General features: G+C 42.8%; 1 protein-coding gene across 2 annotated transcripts in view; it reads right to left on the reverse strand.

Moving 5' to 3' along the window:
• Positions 1–24014, reverse strand: part of ino80 (INO80 complex subunit) — a 35573-nt gene extending 11559 nt beyond the window's left edge. For both annotated transcript variants that reach the window (XR_002664909.1, XM_022737848.1), the window contains exons 1-27: positions 23949–24014; positions 23412–23604; positions 22798–22955; positions 22567–22634; positions 22198–22344; positions 21967–22087; positions 21638–21843; positions 21452–21505; positions 21083–21286; positions 20699–20903; positions 20119–20186; positions 19793–20014; positions 19318–19398; positions 18797–18892; positions 17870–17929; positions 17579–17721; positions 16947–17031; positions 16709–16826; positions 16406–16491; positions 14959–15126; positions 14454–14587; positions 14041–14108; positions 13721–13814; positions 12699–12915; positions 9594–9734; positions 8579–8804; positions 554–681 (exon numbers count right to left, since the gene is read on the reverse strand). Coding sequence is in view for 1 of the 2 variants with exons in the window: in XM_022737848.1 (XP_022593569.1) it covers positions 554–681; positions 8579–8804; positions 9594–9734; positions 12699–12915; positions 13721–13814; positions 14041–14108; positions 14454–14587; positions 14959–15126; positions 16406–16491; positions 16709–16826; positions 16947–17031; positions 17579–17721; positions 17870–17929; positions 18797–18892; positions 19318–19398; positions 19793–20014; positions 20119–20186; positions 20699–20903; positions 21083–21286; positions 21452–21505; positions 21638–21843; positions 21967–22087; positions 22198–22344; positions 22567–22634; positions 22798–22955; positions 23412–23563 (3450 nt within the window). In the remaining variant the exon portion in view is untranslated. The remainder of the gene's footprint in view (positions 1–553; positions 682–8578; positions 8805–9593; positions 9735–12698; positions 12916–13720; positions 13815–14040; positions 14109–14453; positions 14588–14958; positions 15127–16405; positions 16492–16708; positions 16827–16946; positions 17032–17578; positions 17722–17869; positions 17930–18796; positions 18893–19317; positions 19399–19792; positions 20015–20118; positions 20187–20698; positions 20904–21082; positions 21287–21451; positions 21506–21637; positions 21844–21966; positions 22088–22197; positions 22345–22566; positions 22635–22797; positions 22956–23411; positions 23605–23948) is intronic.
• Positions 24015–24619: the final 605 nt, after the last annotated feature.

Genomic DNA, 24619 nt, shown 5'->3' on the forward strand with positions numbered 1-24619 from the left:
CCTGTTTTATTTGTTTCTCCTCTAACCCCAAGGCCCTTGCCACTCCTATCTCCCCCCTCTTCCCTCCACCTTTCCCCTCTCCTCACTCCTTCCAGCCATCCCTCCCATCTGGCTGCCTCCCCTGCAGATGAGACCCCGCTAATTAGCCCTGACCTGTTAATTAGCCGTCTAATGAGTGCACTAACGAGGGACAGGCAGGCTGATTAGAGGAGCTCAATACTTCGCCAGTGGAAGTGAACCAGTTAAACAACTTGCTTGGAACAACACGGATATATGCAGATGACACATTAGAGGTGTGTTTTCTGAGAAGCAGCTTGGGCATTTTTATAATAATTCTTGGCGGTTGGTAAATGCATGAGTTCATATGTGTGCACCACATGTGACTTCATTTTACCTTATGGTAAAATTAAAATAAAATTAAGTGACTGAAGGGTTAACGGTAAAAAAAAAAAAAAAAAAAAACTCACAATGTTAAACAGTGCAGTGTGTGTGTGTGTGTGTGTGTGTGTGTGTGTGTGTGTGTGTGTGTGTGTGTGCGTGCATGTGTTTATACCTCCAGTAGGTCTATCATGCGTGTCATTTGGGAGTAGATGAGGACTCTGTGCTCCTGTGCCTTTAGCCGACTCAACAGGATATCCAAGGTGTGGAGCTTGCCACTCTCTGTGATCAGACTCTCCTTATCTGAAAGAGAGAGAGAGACAAAGAAGTGAAAGCTCAGAACATCCTGGATAGTGAGAGACTGGTGCTTCACAACTGAACACTCATTTTACACAGTCAGAATGTCCAGCACACAAACTGACTAGATCATCTAGCCGTGGGCTCACACCAGCCACACCCCCTCTGTGGTGGTTCCAGCTACAGTAGATATCTCCAGGACCACATTTTGCTATGAAGACACACACACACAAACACAAGCTCACAAGGTAAAAACAGAAAAGCAGCCCATTCAATTCAAAGGTTATTAACTACTTTCCTAATCAATACAAGTCTTCAATAAGACTCTGTATTCAGCCTGGGGATTAATCCTTTTAAATCTAAAAAGAGCATGTGCCCTTATTGACCGGACTGCTGAGGAGAGCAGAGAGAGTGAGAGAGAGAATGAATGAGAGAGATAGAGAGAGAACAAGAGAGAGAGAGAAACTGTGAGAAAAAGTGATTTACACTCCATTTCACACAATGGCACAAAAGATGAACAAATAGGCCTGGCAGTTGGTCTTGGTCACGTAACTTCTAACACCACGTCAGGTGTTCTGCGGCCTTCAAATGATTGACCACGGAGGGCAAATGGGGAGCAATCTGACCCTGGGTCTGCTGTTGAAGTGGTTCCATCCATGTCCAGCTGATGAGGAATTAACGTCATCTGGCACAATGGCACAATGAGGAAAGGGCCGGGGCTGCCATCGACCCAGTGACAGGCACACTATGGTGTTTGACCAAGGGGTCGTGACCCTGAGTGGGGAGAACCTAAGGCCAGGTCCAGGGTCGGGTGACAGGGTCGGGCCAGGGTTACAAGAGAGTCCCTATGGGAGAGTCAGGCTTGGCCGCCTTGCGCTTGAGTTGAACACTTGTTCCCATGCCTCTTTTGTATAGTGAAAACCTGGGCTTATAAATATTTAAGTCTTTTTTCCTTGTTTGGTCAATGTAATGTAACCAACGATGTTAAAATCCCATTCCATTAATCCAAAACATGAGGTCACATCATTTAAACTGAAGCTGTAACAATACACATGTGCCAACATCTGTCAAACACCAGTATAAAACTTCTTCTTAAAGACAATCAAAGATGCTGCTCCATGACGCAGCAAAACCAGTTGGATCTCGCTTGACTTTCAACCAGTAGCATTCTATGCTAATGAGTACTTGGGCTGAACCCTGACCCGTGACCCTTTAGTATAGCCCCCCGAAAAAGGTCAGGCCCTGTAGAGGTGTTAAAGAGGAACTAATAGAACAGATGAACAAGGGAAACACTCTGGGGAGGTATTGGAAACCTCACCTTCAGGTCACTGTGAAGTGGTGTCAGCCTGTCAAATACACAGACCTTGAGCTCATGAGAAAGTGTTGACAGGATGAGTTTTGAATCAAAGTTATATTTATACGTCTTTGATTTCACTTGTTTGGTTTTCCACTAGACAGCTGGTGTGTTGTGGGCAAAGTATATATGCTTTTCATGACTGTTCAGCTTCCTTGTTACGTTCTCCAAATGAAGGAAAAGAGATGGAGAAAAAGGCAGAAGTACAAAGAATGGCGGTAAAAGGGCGAGAAAGGAGGATAATAAAAGATAGTCATAATAGACTAATAGCAAGAGACAATAAACTAAAGATACGACTTCAGATTTATTGGGAGGTACAAAGTTGTTAAACATTGCTGTGGCTCAGTTGGGTGTGCACCACAAGACCAGAAAGCCCCGAGATAGAAAAACTGTATCCCACCATCAAAGGCCTATAATTGTCCTTGGCGTCAAGAAGCGGATGGATTGAAAAGTAAAAGGAGGAAAAGAGCGATACACGCAGAGGATTAGACGTGTGCACGAGAGAAAAAGGTCCAGACAGAGAGGGACAGACGGAGAGTGAAGGGGGTCTGTGGTGGCTCCGGCTACACTGAGGCGGTATTAGCATGGTGGCGGCGGCGGTGATGTTGTGGTTTAGATCAGACGGGGCCTCCTCACCGCAGGTGCCAGTCTAACCAGGGCCGCTGCTCAGTCAAGGGCACCAACTAGTGCTGCGGGCCGCACTGACAACCACCCAGATGCAAACCACCACTTGGCAAAAATGCAAATGCTCATATAAGGCAATAATGCTCAACCCCTGCCACCAATCTGTTTCTGTTTAGCAGATTATATTTAAGCCTCCAGACTCCAATGTCCTGTTTGAAGATGGGTTAAAGCTCCTATCTGAGGATTTCTGTGGCCTAACAGGACTAAATACTGTATGTATTTAAATAATTCTTGAAGGGCATAAACTGTAAATCTGAAAATCCCATATTAAGCAGTTGGATACTATTATTTTGTATGCGGAGACGTGTCAGTCAGGGTAATCACGTTGTTTATGTCAGATTATGAATGAGAGCTCTTCCTCTCCTTAACAAAGCCACTCTCCTGATGACATTTAGTATGTTTTGATCTTTGTGTACTAGCTGAGGGCATCTGATCACTAACCTATTTGAATCTCAGTGGCATTCAACCTACAGGGAAATTATCAGTGTAAAAAAATATGCTAAATAATCAAAGGAAGGCAGGGAAACAGATGTCCAACAGAAACAGCGATATTGTTTGAAAAAAAAAAAAAAAAAGAATCCCACCCCTGTAACTACCCTCACTCCCTGAAGCCCAGCGATGTGGCTGACAGAGAGAGGTGGCCGAGTTCAAAACATTTATTGCTGCATACAGAAAATCCCTATTTCTAAATATTGCTGCCTACCCTATAAAGTGAAGCCAGGAGAATGAATAATAGTGATTTGGGAGGGCTTTGGTGGTCTGTCTCATTCCAACATAACACTTATGGCTTACATTATAAGCTTCATGTGGCAGCAGCAAAACACAGGACCATTGGGCATAAATGTGAGTATCTGGATGTAGTGACTATACATGTAGCATACATTATGGAGGGTTTAGATGGATTCTAATGGATATGTCTATACATCTAACTCTTGTGGCGCTTTAAATGAATCAGCCATGGAGATTTGTTCAGTTGAGATTCAGTTGAAATTTGTTCGCATCGTAACAGCATTATTATGTAGCTGAGGGGAAAACAAAAGGAGCCTCAAATCATCTCAGACAAAAACCAAACAGCATGACATTTTTGGATGACAGATTTCCTTCTGAATACATGAGCAGCAAAATAAGAATCTGGATTGAAATGCACTCAAATGGACACAAAACAACTTTATAATCATGGACTGACAAGGACAAGGACTGCATTAAGACCACACCCCAAAAACACAAGCAAATCCCATGTGGTGTCACACCACTCTGTCGTTGCTATGGATACACATATCAAGCTTCACCACCTGCCCTGCCCCCCTTTCACAGCCCCCCCCCCTTCAATCCAATCCAGTCTAACAGCGGTATTCACCCAAGCCAGCCCTCCCCATCTCCTCCTATCCTTACCTCCTGCTGGCAGATTAGGCCACACTCCCCTGTCCCTCCTCTCTAACCCTTTCTACCACATCCACTGCACCCTCCAGCTCCCTTCTCTGTCCTTCTCTTCTCTCCTCTACTACTACAACCTCGCCCCCCTCACTTCCCCGTACACACCCCTCCCTCCCTCCCCCTACTGTCTGTCCCCCGACAGTGTAATCCAATCCCTGTAGGGCCAGAGCCAGGGGCCTGACACGGTCCTGACCCAATTAGAGGCCTGCTGCCAGCTAATTAACCCCGGCCCAGCCCTGGTGCCTGGCGCCTGATACTCCCAAACCAACTACGGCGCTAATTTCATTAATACGCCACTACAATCTTCTGTCCTGTCCTGTCCTGTCCCCTTCCCCTCTACTGCTGCCAAAGCCAAGTGCTGAGCCGCCATCAACAGGGAGGGTGGTGGGCCAGATGCGATTGAAAAAGATGAGATGTACAGCAGCGAGATTGCAGAGTGGAAAAAAAAACAAAAAAAAAAACATCAAGAGCTGATGAAAGAAGATGGATGGATGGTTATGTGAGAAAGAGAGACAGATGGGGGGCCAGAGAACAGGTCGACTCAACGATCGAACCGAGCATCGGCCCCTCACTGTATAATGATACATTACACTGTGCAATCAATAAGTCAATGGGCAACACTTGTTCAGCACTGCTGATGATGGAAATATTAGCCTGACACTACTTTGCTGCTTCTGCACGTATTGACAAAGATCAGACTTAAACTTAATTTTCTCGCAGCGACAGCATCAGGATAGCTAAGAGCCAGATGCCAGCGGGAGGTTTTGGGAGCTGGGAAAGAAGTGGATTTTAGCTTCTTGTTAGGGCTTGGTGAAGTCTTACAAATGCTACACCAAAATCTGTCTGCATCTAGGACGCAGTCTCTCCACTGCGGCGTTCTGGAGGGGAGCCAAATGACTAACATACATTCCAGAGAGCCTCAAAAATGTGTCTGCGTGACTGCGTGCGACTGGAAGTGAATGATGGACCGCGTTTATGTATGTATATATGGAACATGTTTTTGTACGTACATCACTGTCTCCCCTCAAACATGCAACAGCAGCACTTCTCCCGGTTCCCGAGGAATCGTTAAGCAGGGGAAGAGACAGACAGTCTGATGCGCACTTTCGTGGGGGAACCTCACCACACCACAGCGACCCACTGTGAACTCTGTCATTAAGATAGATTACTGCTAGTTACCCTCGGCCAGCACTGACTCAATACACACCACAGATGAAAGCTAGCTGGCTAAGAGATACAGTGAGTTGGATATTACTTGGCTTCCATGTTCAAAGAGCATAGGGCTATAATGTGGCTAATGTCTCCCCCTTCAGTCTACTTTAAAATTTGAGTTTCTTAGATATCACTGAGCACTACTTTTCCTTCTTGTGGACACACTCGAAGCCATAAATTGGGATAGGAAATCAAAACATCTGTGTCCCTTTACACACTTGGCTGAATGTTTTGTTATGTTTTTTCTTTGCTGGCAAAAGAAAAAGAAAAAAAAAAAAAAAAAAAAAAAGGCTGCATTCCGCAGACAGTTACCGGTGCCAGTTTAATGCAGATAGAGAAGGGCAGAGTCAGACGGTGATGTGGTGAGGCTGGCTGTCTGTGTTGTTTTGTGCCTGTCTATCAGAGGGCCGGGGAAGCTTCCTGCCATTTTGCTGGAGAGCAGAGTTTCTTTGAAGGGACAGGAAGAGAGAACTGTATTTCCCACAGCCTGATGTGGGCTGTTGAGCCAGACCTGACCGGCTTCTCTCTCCCTCTCTCAGAGTCAGATTGATACACAAACACACAAACACTGACACGCAATCAAATGAGTTGCACAAGACTCGCATAAATAGCAAGTTCTTTACCATTTCCTTCACACTCTCCGCAGTGCTGACACTCAATTCCCAGCTCACAATGAAGCTAGAAAAAGAGGCAAGAATCGGCGCTATAGTGAGAAGGCCGTCATTTTGTGGGACGGTTCCTTCTAATTATTGTAAACGACACACGGGCCACACAGACAGCGAGGAGGGTTATTTCTGTGACACTGGAATGTTCTGCAAATAATCCTACAGCATGCAAGCTCAAAACTATTTCCTTTCAAACTGATTTTTAACCTGACACAACATCTCTGCGTGTGAAAGCATTCCCTGTTTGACTATAAAGAGACCTAACTGTAGCTTTATGTGAAGTTTGTGGAGAATGAAAGAGAGGTGACCACAGAACTGCTGCAATTTAGCAAAAAAAAAAACAAGACAGAAATGCTTCTGTTATTACAGTCAAAAAGCTTTTTCTCCTGTCGTGTCCTGGTGGCTCAGACTGGGTGACTGCACGGGTACCGCTCTTTAAGCACATTGAGCTTACGCCTGCCATATGAAACTGACTTTACTTGACCTGGCTGATAGTACCCTGCTCTCACCTTGCTTTCTCTGATGGGGTCGTGAAAAAAAATGTGGGAGTATCACAACATCAATATTAATATTATTAAGATAATTTAACTCTCTTTGAATGAACAATGGCTTTGCTTCAGTGAAATTCTACCATCACAATAACATCAAAAATAAAAAAAAATCTGAGGCCCAAGACGTTGCTCCCTCAATTGTTTTTTCCTCCTCTGTGGCCTGATTCCTAATAAGTCCTCTGATTAGATTCCTCCATCGATATCAGTGGGCAGCCGTACTCACGCCATGGCGCTCAAAACAAACAGTTATTCAGCTCTGCCATTTGTTCTAAAGGTGTGGGGCTGGGAGTGCGGAGGAGAGGGAGGGTGGGAAACTTCAGCTGGGCTACTGTACATATCTGGGCCTTGATGTGGCAACAATGTGTTCAGCGGAGGACGGGTGCCGGAGTGTTGGGTCACTTCCTTCCTACTGAGGCTGAGAAAGAAGTGGGAGACCAGACGGAGTAAGAGGCTGAAGCCAGATACTGATTTAGGATCAGTGCGCGGCCCTGTCTGTTAGCGGCAGAGATGGAGGTGAAGCTTGTCCTCGGTCTGTGTGCGAGGGGAGGCAGCGTTGCTGAGCGTGGGAGAGTGTGTGAGGGGAGAGGCGAGAGACACCTCAGGCCCCGTGTGAGCACTGCACAGTTCCCTGAATGGACTCGATGGTACACAGACACACACATGTACACACTCTCACATACACACACACACACACAGACGGACCATCTATTAGTGTTACCTAACTAAGCACTTGAACAATGACCAGTAGCTAAACTTCCTCGCTTTGTCTGCCTCCGTATAACTTCACAAGAGCTCTCAGACCGTTCTCACACAGACACACAAATACTTGTTTTGTTTCTCACTTTACACACAAACACTCTCACAAGCACAAGTACACACAGATAGGGAGGGGGGAAAAAATCAAGTATTACAATACTGCAAATCTGTGAGCGTGTGTCTAAATGATTTAAAGGATTTTATATCATGTTTAGGGATAAAAGAGGTGATAAGAAAAGGCATAACATAAGCAACAGTGTGTCTTAAAGTACTACGATCCACAAAATGTGTATATCGCAAGTTCATCGAACACGTATAAAAGGACACGTATGTCCATTTTCTGTGCTGGGAACCTCTGTTACCGCACAAAACAAAAAAGGGAGCCGTCATCATAATCTATGACAGAGACAGTTTATCAGAGGTAGGAAGGCTGAGCGGGTCAGTGAGAAGGGAAGTGTTGTCTGTAAAACTGTAATGGCCTCTCTCACCCTGGACATCCATCAGTCATCTGAATCCTGGCAGTGAATCAGCTCCCACTCTGCTCCAGCTGACCCTTAACTCAACAAGCCAAGCTCTTCTGATAAAGTGCTTCAAGGCACACACGTACACCCACGTACAGGCACACACAAATACAATAATATATTCACACCTTGATGGAAATCACCGGTATGTGTTTACGTGAGTGAACTTCAGTAGAAGCTCGTTATCTCAGCAGTTGCAGCTGACTGTAAAAGGTTTGGCTGCTTGGCAGACGGACAGACAGAGACAGAGGAGGGTGATGTGGCCGGCTCTGCCCCGCTGACCCTGGGCCAACCTCTGTGGACTCTCCCACGGGCCCTTAACATCTCCCTTTACCCCAAAACTGGATATCCATCCTTTGATAAAACTGATACTATAACAAATGAATTTAGACCAAACTCGTTGACAGCATCATCTGTATTTTTCGACATATGGACCAGAAATATGAGGTTTTAGTGAGCATCACTATCTTTTCCCACGGCAACACAGACTGCTGCTGCGGATTCACAAACTGTGGTATTCACTAATGGACCTAGTAATTTATTGGTTGTCCTGATAGTCATTCACTAGTGGATGCTCATTTATTACACTTAAGCTACATAGCATCAGGTTAGAAACTGTGAGCTACAGACCGAGTGACCGCTGTGGATGCTACAGCAGGAAGTCAGTTTACGCACACACACACACACACACCCACACACAAACACACACACACACACAGCTCTTACCAGGTATCTGAATGAAGGACCATCCATGGCGAGGGTAGAGGGCCATCACACCCCCAGGGCATTGTGGGTGAAAGGCATTGGCCCTCACACGCCAGTCTGATGCAAGTTCAGGGGAGCCGTAGAGGAAACACTGTTTGAAGATTGTGCCCCCTCCACTGCGAGTCACCCACCACTCGTACTCAGCACTGCGGTCGGCACAATAACGCTCCATGGGAACTGCTGTCACCTAGGAAACCAAAAAAAAGGATACGTTTAAAATAAAAGATAGTATTCTGAAGAGGAGATGGAAGGGGAATTTAAAAATAACATGTTATAAATATGTTGACATGGGAAGGTTTGTGAGGGTTTTTTTCAGTAAAAACATTATGGCACATTACATGTCATTGGAAATCTTTCCTTTTATTTCGCAGGTGATATTATTAATGCAAAAAAAACGAAAAAAACCCACAGAAACTGACAACTTTCCCACATAGTGATTTATATTGTAGACAGAGGGGAAAGCCCCTGCACGAAGACTGGTTTCACTGAATCAGCGGGTTCTGTGTATAAGTGAGTGTGTTTGTGTGTGTAAAGCAGGAGGGCAAGAGGAAGCTTTAACAACTGGTGAACTACCTGAGCAAGAAGCCCTTTTTTGGAGGCTCTGTTTGTTTTAAATGCAGCTGGAAGTCGCTGTGGTCAGCCTCACACCCCAACCACACACAATTACACACACACACACACACAGTTACACACACACACACACAGTTACACACACACAGTTACACACACACACACACACACACTTCACAGATAAGGGCTGCTCATTGTTGAAAGTCTACAAAGGCAATGTGCACAGTGCTTCCCTCTTCCCTTTCCACGACCACCCAAATGCTCGTCCATCTTACACAGGCCATCACACACATATACACTGTGCAGAAAAACATTTAGAGGACTTGCAAGAGTGCCTTTCTCAAGCTGCTTGCCATTCACACACATACACACACATACACACACATACACACACATACATACATACCCTAGGCGTGGCAGCGAGCAGGAACTTTGGTGGCAGTGTGGGCTGGCAGGGCCGCAGCGTGGAAGTGGCAGAATTTCTGCTGTGGATTTTCACGTCTGTGTGCCCCACTATGCCAGGCCTGAATGCTGTGAACACCAGATCCTGAAACACACACACACACACACACAAAATGAATAAATAAATAAATAAATGAATATTACCATCCTGTTTCAAAATTCCAATTCATTCATGCCAAAACTGCCCAACGCAGTGATTATATCAGACTGTGGAAATGTTTTCAAATGACAGTGATTTCAGAAAAAATGACACCTCCTGCTGAGCTGACTCCTGCTTTGATTCGTGTGGGAAGATAAAAGAAAATATTATCCTCAAATTATAGGAAAGGTAACACAAATAAACAGCAAAAGTGAAAAACAGTGCTGCAAAGCAGAGGCAGCACACAGAGGTTACTGAGGGCATCACCGCTGGATTCATCACTGACAGTATATTTAAGTTTCACTGGCGATATGCCTGAAATATCATGTAAAATTTCAGCTACATGCTTAAAATGTTACATAAAATGTACGATTATGCAGCTTATATGATTTTAGTTGCATATGTCACAGGATAAACTGGATGCCTCATCATGTAATCTTACATTTGGGCAAGACATGGTGTGACTCAAAAGACATACATTTAGAGCAAACGTTGATGCTGAATTGATAATGATAAATAAGTAAAGTATTATACAGTGGTAGGTGCAAAAAGACAATTTAACCGTTATGTGTATGTTACTGTGTGCTGTGTGTGATATGACGACAGTGATGGAAACACAGTGCCACCTAATGGTAGAGATTAAAAAAAAAAAATCAACATCCTCTCTCTCACCTCCAGCGCTGGTCAGCAGGTATTCATTTCTCTACTTAACTGAATTTGATGGACCAAAACAAACAAACGAAACAAGCAACAACATTACAAATAGCTTCTTCTGAAGCCAATGCCTGCCCAGCACTACTGGCATATTACTGGAAAAATGTGATCTTACAAAATGGAGCCATGAAAGTTTCAACCTCTATGGAAAAACAGGAAGTAAATTGTTTATGAATGGCGTCTGATCTGATTGTTATTCTGTATCAGATGAGACATCAAATTTATAAACTATGCTGACTGTGCAAACAGTGGGATGAATGCAGCTTAATGTTTGAGTTGTCAGCTGTGAGGGAGCTAAAGAGGCAGTAAGAGTGTGGAGTGTGCAGTTGTGAGATGCAGGATGGATGGATGGCAAGAGAAGGAAAAGAAGATCGCGAAACACAAAGGTAAAAAAGAAAAAGCAAAAACATACTGAATAACAAATATCAAATTGTCATTTATAATAAGTATATATTACAAATATAATGAGACTGACAGACGTGTCTCATGTTGGGATTGGACAGAGGGAGAGACTTGATACAGAGAGACAGAGAGGCCATTTGAAGCAGCGCCCCACAGATAGAAGAGTAAAACTCAGGGCACAGTGAGGAGCTTTCCAAATTGCCTGGTTCTCTCAGTTCCTCAACAGGAGCAGCAGGAAAGCTGAAGGCAGTACTGACCACACTGTCAAAGTACCCAGCCAGAGAGAGATGAGCCAAGCCGAGAGGAGAGACACTGTGTGCCAGCTACATGCAGCTTCAAAAGAAGAATGAGGAGTTGAAAGAAGTTAGTGGAAACAGTGGGAATGAATAATTTCTCAAAGCTCAAGAGTGAATCCAGGGTCAGCATGGTCATACAGTACACAAAAGAGCTGTAGCTCTCCAGGTGTCTGTAAGTTTTTCTCTGTTTCTCTCTCATATTTGAACTTGATTCTTATATTTTTCTCCTCTTTCGTTCCCTAAACCGCTCCGGGGGGGTGAACCTAAGATGCGAGGCAGCTGCCTGTGATGAGGCCAGGAGAGGAACAGTGGGATGGAATTACCCAGACAGCATTTTCAGTATTTTCCACCCAGCAAGTTAAGTTAGAATTAGCGGAGGATGGTAATATGATACATATCTGGAAATGGGAAGCTGTTTGCTGGATGAGCACTATGATGAGATGTATTTTCAATGATTTTTTAGCTAAGCTGAGTGACTAAAACAGTCTTAGAGCAGGGACCTAGAGTATCTGCACGCTGCAGCTGTTCACATTTTTTTGAGGTTGTGTGTATATTTGAACTGGCACCTACGTAGTGTCTCTTTCCCACTAACAATTAGATTTCCAATTTGCCAAATAACACAAAAAAATGCAGGAAATCTCTGCTGTCTCATCGTAACACTGTGGTTCTCAGCTGCAGAATCCAACACATATGAAAGCATTTGAGTGCAGTTGAAAAGAACTATGGCGTGTTACATTTCTCCTATGAGACATGAAAATGGAGAGACATCGAAGACTGCTACAAGAAGCTACAAAAACGCTTTTGCAAGATTTTAGTGTCTCCCAAAACAATGATGCTGTATACAAGCTAACATTTACCTTATCCACACTGACTTACAGCCTCTGAGGTACTGAGGGAAGAGCTGTAAGCCAAACTGTTTTCATATCACGCCATAACACAGGAGATTAGTGTGATTTAAATATATTAAAATAGGGGTTCCATGTTGATGTGCCAGAGTTACTGTGACTTGACACATTTGCAGAAATAGGAGTGCACCTTTTCTGGAAGACTAATTAAAAGCGTTTCAGAAAATGCTGTCAGTGTAGACGTGGCATTTAGTTTCCTTTAAATCCTTATTTTTAATCTTGAAATGTGTTTCATGATTCCTGGAGCTTTCCCCCTACATGTCTGACAGTAGAAGTACAGACAGACTCTGGTGTGCACAGACCCCGGAGACATATAGAGAGGAGGAGGACAGTGTTACTGGGTCACAGGGCTACACAGGGATTAGGTTCCACACTGGATCCCTGAGGAGGGAGAGAAAGCCTGGGGCAGAGGGCATGCTGTGTGGCCAAACACGGACTGATGCTCTGGGGGAAATTTCAGCATCGTCAGCGACACATGCATCCCTACTGGAGTTTCACCTATCTGGCACCCACAGATGTGTGTACCACAGACGGCTACTCAAGCGTCTCTTGTACATAAACTGCAGTCTTAGTGTGTCTTATGTGTTTCTTACCTGGAGGACAGGGCTGTTGTGCGTGCTGGGGAAAGCGGTGGGTCTGTTCAACCACAGAATCAGGTCCTTGCGAGACAGACACTTAATCCTGGGCTCTAACCTCCCACTGGCCCCCTCCCTGTCTCTGGCTTCCTCTTGCCTCTCTTCTTCAAGGCCAAACAGGCGTTGGTGGTGGAGCCGGTACGCAGCTTTCAGGGACAGAAAAAGGGCTAACCATCTGTGAAAGGGAATAGCAGGAGGCAGGAGAGGAAAAATACAATTATTAAGAAAACTTTCAAAGAAATGCGTTTAAAAGGTCCTGTGTAAAGTTGGCGGTCATTAGATATAATGTAATATGATACAAGGATAATAATACTTCCTCTATATAATAATATAATAATAACTTTATGTTCTTTTAGAATTTCTAGGACAATAACGGCTGTAATAAGTAACAACTACATGACAAATGGCTTTGGAAAAATTATAATTAAGTGCTTAATTTTATTAAATGAAATAAAAAGTGTAGCTTGACTTTCCATTTTTCCTCTTTACGATTAACTCCAACATTCTCCATCCCACCATTTTTATAATAAACAATCTCAACACAATTTTAACACATCTTCTTCTCCTTCTTCTCTCCCACTTTCTACACTTATTTCTCTGATGTCGCCTCTCACTGTGTGTGTGTGTGTGTGTGTGTGTGTGTGTGTGTGTGTGTATCTCAACGACTGACTCAAGTCGCAGTGTCACATGACCAGTGTCTTAAAGGCTAGAGGTTAAAACAGAAACTCACTGTCAAAACTGAATAATTCTCAATCCTTTATAGGTTATACATCCGCCTACTAGTGACCACTGTTCTATACAGTGAGGACAGAGCACAGTCAACTATAGTCAACAGCACCACTGAGTTGTTTGACAATTAATGTCTTGCTAAGAGACATTGGCTGCACTTCACTCTCTCTTTCCACACTTGCCACCTTATTTTACTTCTCCCAAACAAAGACAGAGAGTAACACATCCTAACATGGAAATTTGAAGCCCACCTCACTAAGGAGCCTTGCAGCATGAGGTTGGACATCTCAGCTGGTGACACATCGATGAAGCGCAAGAAGGAGAAACAACTTCCTTTGTCATCACCTGGGAGAGTAAAACCAAAATACAGAATGAAGAATATGAAAATGAGCAGCGACAGAAGAAAAGACAAAAGATGGAAACAACTTGGTGGAGGAAGGAACGACAAAAACTTTAAAGGAGGAAGAGGGAAACTGGGGTGAGACCGAGGATTGAATGTCAAATGAAAGCACACTCTCGGTTCTATCAAGAGTCCTATATAGTCTGGGATCAAAGCGTGATCTGCGCTCACCTTTTCTGTGAAAGAGAGACTGCTGGATGTGATTTGGAGAGAAGGGAGACAACAGCAGTTGAAGTAATCTGAGGAGGATGTAGAGAGAAAGACAGGGTTACACCACTGAATGTGAGAAAAAGCAAGCGACTCAATGTGGGATGACAAACTGATCCCAGTCCAACCCACAAAATTTCTGTGTGAAAGCTCTAACTGGGATAATAGCCCTTTGAGAGTCCCAGATCAGCAAAAATTCAAAAATATAAAGATTTACTGAGAAAACAAATATAGTTGACAGCAAATTTACACTAATTTAAAAACAACACAAGAGGAAATTTTTCTTACTTGTTTACATTGGATTGATCTTATTTGTCAAGACCCACAGTGTCTTTTCGAGTGTGCGTGTGGGTAGAGATCTGTGTGGTACAACTTACTTGTTCTTGGCCTGGTTGTATGCGTGGATGAGGCCATAACGGTAGAGGAACTTAGACATGATGTAGGGCTTGATGGACATGTGGAAAGGAGAGCGTGTCTCTTGGCGCTCAAACAAGTCGGGGTGATTACACACCTACACAGAACCACACAGCAGACAGCGAAGTCAGTAATGTGCAAAGGAACAAGCATTACTCACGCTCATGTTTATTCTAGGACTGACAATTCATTGTTCGAGAGACAAGCTTTGTTCCCACCAATAAAATGTAGTGCCTTTATTACTATTGGAACATTAAAATTCTTTTTAAAACTTCTAAAAATCCACCGCAGCCTAAAAATGATCAGAACAGTGATAACATGATACTGAAAATGGTTGTTAAATCATTATGATAATAACTGTGATCAATCATCATGACTGCTGCATCTGACAAAATAATCAAAACCCTTTATAGCTGTGATCATTCAGTTTATACTGTTTTTGGACTGGTAACCGAAGGGACAGTGTACCTTCCTGAACTGCATGACCAGGTTCATGAGGGAGGAGGTGGTGCTGTGAGACTGCTGGGCCGTGCCCATGGAGGACTGCAGCAGGTCCTCGATAGAGATCTTGTTCCTCAGAGCCTGGTAGAGCAGCCTCTGCCGGGACGTCAGCTGGCAATAGGTCAGGATCTCAATCTGTGTAAGCAGAGACCAAAGAATGAGCAAACTGTGCTACTAAGGCAACCGTAATAACTGAGTAGAGCACAGATTTATACTGAAGTAATAATGTATGTATGGTTGGAGATTAGATCTCCACTAGTTTTACATTTTCACCTCTTCAAAATTGAATGGTTAGGATGTAAAAGTGTTTTTCAATGGACCAATGAGTCAGTAAATTGTCTCTATGGTATTCTTGAATTTGTTAGGAGAAGTTAGGGCTTAAAGAGTGGAGACTAAATTATTGAAATTGCCAAAAAGAAAGAATCTGTAATATGAAAACAGTCAATCAAAATATTCTCACTTGGTCCTGGTTAGGGAAAAGGCTGATGCATAAAATAAAAGTACAAAATAAGCCTACAGCAAGAGCAAATTATTCAGTGTTTGATTCAGTATTACCATCATGTTGCGCCTCCTCTAAAACACGTAGTGTTTTGACATGGGCTCAAACAAAAATGAATTTATGGCTGCGGACTTCATGCCCAGCTCGACCCACATTCTTTAAACACACATCAAAATCTCTGGTTTTATCAAGCGTCGTGCTTTGCTGAAAGCAGTGAAACAGAGCAACAACATACCATAAAAATAAAAATCCAGCTATGAACCGTGAGTGAACTTCACAAGTTACTATTGGCTTCATGAGGCTGACCAAACAAGAGAAACCATCAACAGGGGAGAAGAAAACTAAGTGGGCTGGCAGGATTGTGTGTGGGTGCAAGGGGAAGTGAAAAAGACAGATGTGGGGGTGTGGTGAACTCTGCCATCCCTCTGACTCTGTGTATCGAGACTCCCACAGCGTATGAGTGAGTATGTGTGTGCCGTTTGTGACAGAAAGAGACCCCGAGCCCAACATCTGTCAAGAGGATCTGCCAGCACCAGCATCACTCACGAGCGTATTACAACACTTTCTGTGTCAAATTGTTGTACAGGGAGACAGATGGATGACGGGTGCAGGAGACAAGTGAGGCTACTTTTGGTAATGACAAAACATAATACTGCATTTTTTGAAATTAAATATTGTTACTCAAACATAAGAAGCTATTATTTTCAGCAGTCAACTTCTAGCATGCTGCATTTTTTTTTTTTTTTTTTGATTTTTACAGTTTTTTCCCTCAAATTATTTAAACAAAAGTAGTTTCTGTCTTTTGGAAAATTGCATTTTAAAATTGAGAATTAGTTTCAAATTTTGTTCCAACTAAGTTGTTCTGGACCAGGGGCTTGATTCAGCAAATAGAGAGAAGATGGTTTGCTCCTCTACCTTGTCTGAGAGCTCATTCTCCACGTCCTTCTTGATCCTGCGCAGCATGAAAGGCTTCAGGATCATGTGCAGTCTGGAAAGTTGGTCTGAAATACAAACACCAAACAACTGTGTTTAGCTTCAAAACTCCTTACATGCATCAGTAAGCAGGGATCAAAAAAATCAGTGCTTGCACTCAAATGATAGAATTTCCATACAAATAAGATGAAAAGCATTATATGTTGTCAGCTGGAGAAGTGCGAGAGAACTTCAACACGCTGCCGAGAGGAGCGTTTTCTTCTCACAGTTAAGAGTTGCACTCACTCTCATCAATGGCCGACTTGTTTTCAGCGTGGCTCTCGATGTCCTTGGAGAACCACTCATTAAACTCTTCATGGGAATCAAACAGCGTAGGCATGATGAAGTGCAGCAGGGCCCACAGCTGAGAGACAGTAATAACATACACTTGTCAACAGTTGTGTCTTGCACATACCAACTCACATGTGTAAACACACACACTCTCTCACACACACACACACACACACACACACACACTGCACACCTCAGCCATCGTGTTCTGGATGGGCGTCCCTGTGAGCAGCAGTCTGTTTCGACACTGGAACTGCAGGAGGATTTTCCACCGAACACTGAAAACAGACAGAAGCGCTGACTGGTGATCTAGTGCAACAACTGCACTACATGAGCTTATCGTCATCATTATTTAACACTTAACTGCACTATAATCCCAGCAATTACTCAAAACTGTACAAGATGGTTTGTTTGTGTGGGAGTACATTTGTCTACAGATCAACCTTTTTCAAAACATTTTCTGACAAGATTTGTAGATTTTGGCAAACGTCCAGTGGTCAGCATGAAATGATGTATACTGTGTTGTAGTTGTACACATGAACAAGTACATTCCACAGTATGTCAGACTTTTTTAGTTGACTTGCTTAAAAAAAAAAAAAAAAAAAAAAAAAAAAAAAAAAGGTGTCCCACATCCTCTGGCCAATTTATTACAAAGTGTGTTCCTTTACATTACTGACAGCAATTCCCAAAGCATACTGTAGCATAAGTACGCAGAGGAATGTGTTTTTCCACTCGTCCAGCAACTGCTTGCCTCTGTTCATGTTAGCAGCGTACAGATTTGAAACTCATCTTTATAACTATTATTTGTTATGTTTATGCTATTACCTGGTGCTGCTTTTCAGGGCCTGGGCCTCATCCAGAACCATGTACTGCCACTTGACCCTCTGGAAGTATTTAACGTCCTGGACCACCAGCTGGTAGCTCGTGATAACCACGTGGAATGGTGCATTTTGTGTGTAAAGGGTTTTCTGTGCAAACATACACAAACGGAGGAAGAGAGTTACAGGCTAAAAGATGAAGAAAATGAGGGAGTACAGCCTTTACTGACCAAACAATACAAAATGTGATTTATCTTCAGAGACTCTGTGTTCCTAGTCAGCATCATTTCATCCTCACCTGGCTCCAGAATTTCCGAATCACCTTACGATCGTGTGGGTTTCCCCAGTACGGCAACACCTGGTGGACATATCAGTAACAAGGGAAAAATGTAAGCTCTGTCGATAAATTCAGAAGAACCGGTCACTTGTGTGAATCTTTGTTGCCAAATCTATATTCAAACTAAGGTCTTCCACAACACATTAAGTTAGACTGAGTAATGTAATGAAAACAGAGCTCCGCTGATGTACTCAGAGGAAACATTTAGGCATAGCATCACGTATGAATCACCGCTTCAGTTGTTGATGTAGAACGTGATGTGAAAAGATTTACACATCATTACATCGCTCAACACGAGCTGGCATTCCATTGTTTTCAGTCAGTCTTGCTTTGAGTTTTCAGGAAGCTTATCTTCAAATTGTGTAATAGGGTCTTTTCACAGCTCATTAGCAAAACAGACAGGAATTGATTTATTTCCAAACTAGCAAAGAAAATGGGCATAGTTGAGTGCTGAACATAACAAGGAGTTATTAATGTGTGTGTCTGTGTGTGCGTGTGTGCGTGTGTGTGTGTGCGCTCAAGCACAGCTGACATATTGATGTGTTTGAAAAATGGTCTTTAGTCTAAAAGAATGCACACAGCCTGTCAAAGGCTGGTTAAAGCACGCAAAAAGATTTTGTTAAGAACAGCCACCCAACAATCGAACTACTAACAGCTTTTAAATGTGTGTTACCATAAGCAATGCTACGATACTGCCCCCTACTGGATAGTTCTAGATAAGTTTGCATCTCAAATGTTTGACAGCATTTCTCACTAGAACAAAACATCACTGGGTTCATTAGAGGAGTGCGAAAGAGCGGCAGAAATGAGGACGCCAGGATTCCTTCGGACAAGTGTTTGCAGGTGTTTCTGTTTGCGTGATGTCTGAGCAGCGCTTCAGATTCTCACCTTGAATTTGGGCACAAAGCGGGTGAACTCCTGGTGCCAGTTGTTGAGCGTGGACGCGGGGGAGATGATCAGGAATGGACCCCAGATGTTGTCTCTCTGTGCAGGAACAGAAAAAGAGAATACACCCTCAGCCGCCGCAACAGGTGGTCTTTGTGTGTGCATGTGTGAGCAGCACCCAATAACAGGAAACCCTGGAGGAACACGTTTATGTATCTTCCTGTCAGCGATAATTCAATGCTGAAAAGCTCACATTTCCCATGAATTCCACTTTTTCTCCCTTTGGAGCTTGGGGACCAAAAAAATCTAAAGAACTGGCGAATCAGCTTCTCACAACAATGAAATAATTCATCTGTCTCATTCAACGAAATATTACAAAAGCAAAAAGCTCAGCCAGAAACTCAGGACTCTTTAAAGGATGCAGGTGTACAAAGAAGTATTAACAGCAGAGACAATTGAATATTCCAAACAGTTTTCATAAGTGTGTGGCAAATGAAGCCCTTTGGCCTGGTGCTCTCTCTCACCTCTGCTAGGTGTGCCAAAAGGGCAATACTCTGCACTGTCTTCCCCAGTCCCATCTCATCTGCCAGGATTCCATTGATTCCCTGCAGAGAGATAAGAAAAGAAAAGGAGAAAATAAATCCTTCAATGTGTTAAAATAAGCACAGTCACAAATCATTTCATCATCAAAAAAAAACCCTAAAACCGTGACTTAATTGATTCAGAAATCCTGAACCAAGCATCCATGCAACATCTGCTGGCCAAAAAGGACACTGGAACTAACGTGTTATGTTTGTGGTTTCACTTCATGTGAGTGAAGATAATTCAAACAACTCCAGGTTATTCTAATGCTATTATAGCAAGTCATACCTCTAGGCACAAAGTAAGCAAATACAAATTTTATATTTTCAAACATAAAGCAAACATTAAAGCGTTACAGAAAATATTCCCATAAATCACAGCCACAAATACAGACAGGTGAGAGACAAACACGGTTACCTGTTCATAGAGGTTAGCCAGCCAGTTCATGCCTTTGAGTTGGTATCCCTTGAGTTTGCCGTTGAAGATGGTGGGCTGAGGAATTTCTTCACCGGCGTGGATGGACGGGTTGGACAGGCTGTAGCTCTCACCAAACCCAGAGCCGGCACCTGAGGACGAGCCACCAGCTGCATGCAGAGAAGCGCTGCGACTGTCTTTTGCCTCCTCGTCAAACATTCGCGTCTACAGGGGAGACATTCAGAGATTAGCACAGTGTTAGTGTGTGCGTGTGTGTGTGTGTGTGTGTGGGATGAGTGCTCCCTCAGGTAGTGCATGTATCAACTTACTCTCTCTTGATGAATCTGGTAGGCTTCTTTGGCGTTCCTCAGGGCCTGAGACTTGTAGTATTCACTATCTGAAATCAAATACCATCAACTTGTGCATAAAACCATAGAATCCAATTCAATCAGATATTTCTTTCCCACACAAAAGAGCATCCTGCCAAAAACACAGCAATGTCAAAAACACTGGAATTCCAGAACCATGAATTCATCAGAGAATTAATTATAGAACATCATTATTAGTAAACAATAGATTGTAATTAGTAGTGATAAGCGATTTGTTGGTTGACAAATACTGTCCCCTGAATGACCTTCTTCATATTTTCACCAGCTCATGGCTCAAACTACAGGGAGGAAACATCATGAAATATAATCTTCAGATAGAAAAATGGCTACAGAGGCAATAAATACAATGATAACTGGGCCCGCTCACATTTCATTTGATACTTGATGAAGTTCAGGGGAACTTGGTCAAAATTTTCACAAACAGACTCAGGATATATAAATGTCAGCAATCAATATTGAGTTTCAGTTACTAAGTGATTCTGCTCAACCGACACGACAAACTTGACTGAGATGTTCATACCATAGTCCTCCTGTCCCATGTTGACCATTACGCCTCCTCCAATGTCTATCTGTCTCTGAGCCGCGGTGTCTTCAAGTTTTCTAAGAATTTCCTCCTGAGCTGTATCTCCTCCTGGACCCCCCACGCTGGCTTTACCGCTCATAAAGTGGGCATAAAGCTCTGTCTGGGTGATGAGGAAATTTAGTTTGCGCTGCTGACGCTTGGCCTGCGAGAGACAGAGAAAAGCACTTATTACCATCAGGATTTTCAGAAGGTAGTATATTAAAATTTCACCTAAGGAATTTGTTTCACATTTGAAAGCTTACAAATATGCAAATGTTGCAAAAAAAAAAAAAAAACGCTGTAGAAAGCAAAAGCCAAATTAACAACTTCCACTCCATCTACCTCTCTCATTTCCTCGTCCAGTTTACGTTGCTCCAGGGCCTCCTTCTCTGCCCTCTTCCTGTGCTCCTTCTCCACTTTCTCATATTTCTTCCAATAAAGCATCATCTCCTTGGTGAGGCGTCGAGCCCGGGGTAACGTCTCCTTACAGTTCTTTTGAGCCTGGATAGCTGCACGCCGCACTTCTCGCATGCACTGATGAGCCAGCTGTTACAAACAGAACAGAGAAAGCCACAATTTACTCTTTCACAATCAAGAAGTGAGACTTAGTGTCAACTTAAGTCAACTTTCAGCAGAAAAATGTGATTATTTTTCTGAATAAAATCTTTAAAAGTTAGTATTAACACATAGTGGTGTGTACACCTGACTTACCTTTTTAGCATTGGTCAACACTAGGTTCTTAGCAGAAGTCTTCTGCTTGAAAGTCTGCAAAGTGGGTAGAAATGGGATGATTACGACTAATGAACCTGAGCACTGAACTTTTCACCAAAACTTTTGAAGATTCATGAGCATTCATTTTTGACCTTTTTTTTTTTTTTTTAAATCATGCATACTAACCTTGGGGATCTCCTTTTTGGCAATGGTGAGCCAGACCTTACGTCGCCGTGCGTTCAGCTGCTCAATGGTCAGGTGTTTCTTCTTCACCATGGGAAGCGGAGCATCATGGGAAAACTTGGCAAAGATCTTGGTCACATAAGGACGCCCCTCTTCTAGAAACTCTCCCTCTCCACGTTTCTTCTTCTTCTTCACCTTTTTCAACTTCGCTGAAAAAAAAAAAAAAAAACCCACAGTAATGTAAAAATTGAAAGTATCCCGTTCTTTTTCCTCTGCTGTGATGATATGATAATGACTCCAGGAGATTCCAGAGATTTCTTTTTTGTCTTTACCCTTGAATTTCTTCTCATCTTTGATCTTCTTCTTCTTTGGGCCCAGTAGGTGGCGCTGTTGCTCATAGAAGGGGTCATGAGTGGAGAGGAGTCCGGTGCTGTAGTACTGATACTGGTGAAGCTGCAAGACAGATATACACAGACAGAAAAAAATACAATGATCACATTTCAAAAACGTATGTTTGATGTACTCTAAATATTTGTATGCACTGTATCTATAAGCATGTGTACCTCCCGGTCGGAGTGGAATTTGCTCTGATGCTGCCGGGTGTAGCGATGTAGCCTCAGCATGTCATGCAGCTCCTCCCGAGATAAACTGAAATCAGAGTCATCGGAGTCTGTGTCCGAGTCTGTGGTGTCATCACTCAACAGGATGCTCTGCAGGAGACAGAGGACGAATGTGGTTAAAGGAAGCTGAGGGTAGTAAGTAAAAAAGGGTGTGAACATAGCAGTAAATGTTGTTGTACAGCAGTGAAAAACATTAGGATTGGGTTGCAACTAATGATCTTTATCTGTTAATTTATTGATTATTTGTTTAATTTATCAAACAAACTGAATACTTAACTCTGCAGTGTGATGTGGAATATGTTAATAAAATACCTTGAGCCATTTCCTATTTTTCTTCAGTTTGGAGAAATTGTAGAGACTTGTTTTATCTGCCTTTTGGTCTGTGGGGTTTAAAAGAAGAGAAAGACATCACACATATGATCTGATAGAGTGAATGAATATGCATTAACTATATCTACCATGACAAGGTAAATAACAGCAGTAAGGACATTAATATGTAGTTATATATGAACATTAATAAAAGTCTTTCTGTATGTATCTTACCTTTACCTTGCAGCAGAACTCCGTTGAGGGGCTTACCCTCTGCCAACCCATCCGCCTGCTCACATGACTCACTCTTCACTGTCAAAGTTGTATGTTGAGTGGAGTGGTCCAGGGATAGTCCCGTCCCCAATGCACCATCGCTGTCATCACTGTCATCACTAGAACATAAGAAATATGTAGCTATAAGCCTACAATTTGCATCCTGTATCTAACATTTATTCTTTGGATGTGTATCTGGTTGTACAAACACTGTATCCATGACAGGGGGGCAGAACGTTAGGTAATACTGACCTGATCAACTGGATGTAATGTAAGACAGATAAGAGTGCAAGTCACGCTGAAATTTTGCTTAATTTAACAGTACGGTTGGTCTACAAATAGGATGGAAGATCACTAAAATGCACTTTTGATCCATTTAGCTGCAATTTGTTCAGCTTACAACCCAGTGACAACAAAATTGCATTTACAGCATTAATCCCTACATCCAAGCAGGAGCTGACTTTAAACTGCAACACCCACTGAAACCGATCCTAGAATGAGCCCTGGAACAAACCAGTAGCTGAGTCAGTGAGCTACATCTGTCTGCCCACCCCCAACTCCCCTTCTGCCTGTACCTGGTTATGTCTCTGTTGAAGATGGTGGCAGTCTGGCGCAGGAAACTGTCCAACCTCAGGGATCTTTCTAAGCGTTGCAGGTAGAGAGGTTTGGCCAGGCCAGAGCTCCCTGATGCCCCAACCTCCAGCCGGCCACCCTGCCCTGATGCCATGCAGCACAGACACCTCTGCCCCAGCAGGGCAGGAATTTTTACTGAGGAGATAGAAAGAAAGGGATAGGCAAATGGCTCAAAGTCAGAGTGAACAGCACATGACACTGCGACCTATACGTTGAATAAGGCTTTCCTATTTTGTGGTAATTTAACTAACTCTAGGCATGAAGGTTCATAACGCATAAAAGGATTTGTAAGTTGCTCATGTGAAGTTCAGAAGCAGTTGCTGAGTTTTGCCTTCGTTTTCCCTATCCAATCACCACCCATATCTCAGATGTTGTCAAAGTAAAGAATCAGCCATTTACTCCTCATTCAATGGCTGGAATGAAGACTGACACCAGCTTATGATTCGTTGTTCAAAATACAGTATATACAGTGGACCTACCTTTTCAGTAAAGGATGTCATTGTTCTCATTCCAAGATTAATGATCAGACAAAGGTGAAAAAACCCTACAAAACACGAAAATACACCATCACACACTGATGTTGAAATGACAAGAGTGAAATTTCTTTTTATAGGGAACTTGCACGCTTTCACGTGTTAAGCTTTTTCCTTATAGGGAGTTTTCTATTATGCAATACAGACAATGTGAGTGTTCATGACTTTCAAATAAGTTAGTTTCCAAAAAAATGTGTTAATAAAAAAACAGCTTACTTCTCTATTACTATGTATCAATACTAAATGATCACTTCCATATGTATAATTTGTATACTATACTGAGGAAAGTTTACTAGCTGGTTCATATTTACTTTTTAGGAATATTTGTTTTTCCTTATTCCCCATTCTTGTATCTCATACAATAAAGATATGTTAGGCCATTACACAGCAAATTATTTTAATTCAGTTTCAGATCAGACTGGAGGAATGTATGTGTAAATAGTTTTAAATCATCAATTCATATAATGTCCAAGTTATTATTTTATTTGTAAGTGGATAGGAAACAGTTTCGACCGTGACATTGGTATGGTTAAGTTATACAACTTGTCCTTTGTAATTACCACTCAGACTTTCTGAGACAAGTTCATTGCCCCGCATGTAGGAAGATGACAAGAACT

The sequence above is a fragment of the Seriola dumerili genome, unplaced genomic scaffold (assembly GCF_002260705.1).
Source record: "Seriola dumerili isolate Sdu_G_001 unplaced genomic scaffold, Sdu_1.0 BDQW01000025.1, whole genome shotgun sequence".
Lineage (NCBI taxonomy): Eukaryota > Metazoa > Chordata > Actinopteri > Carangiformes > Carangidae > Seriola > Seriola dumerili.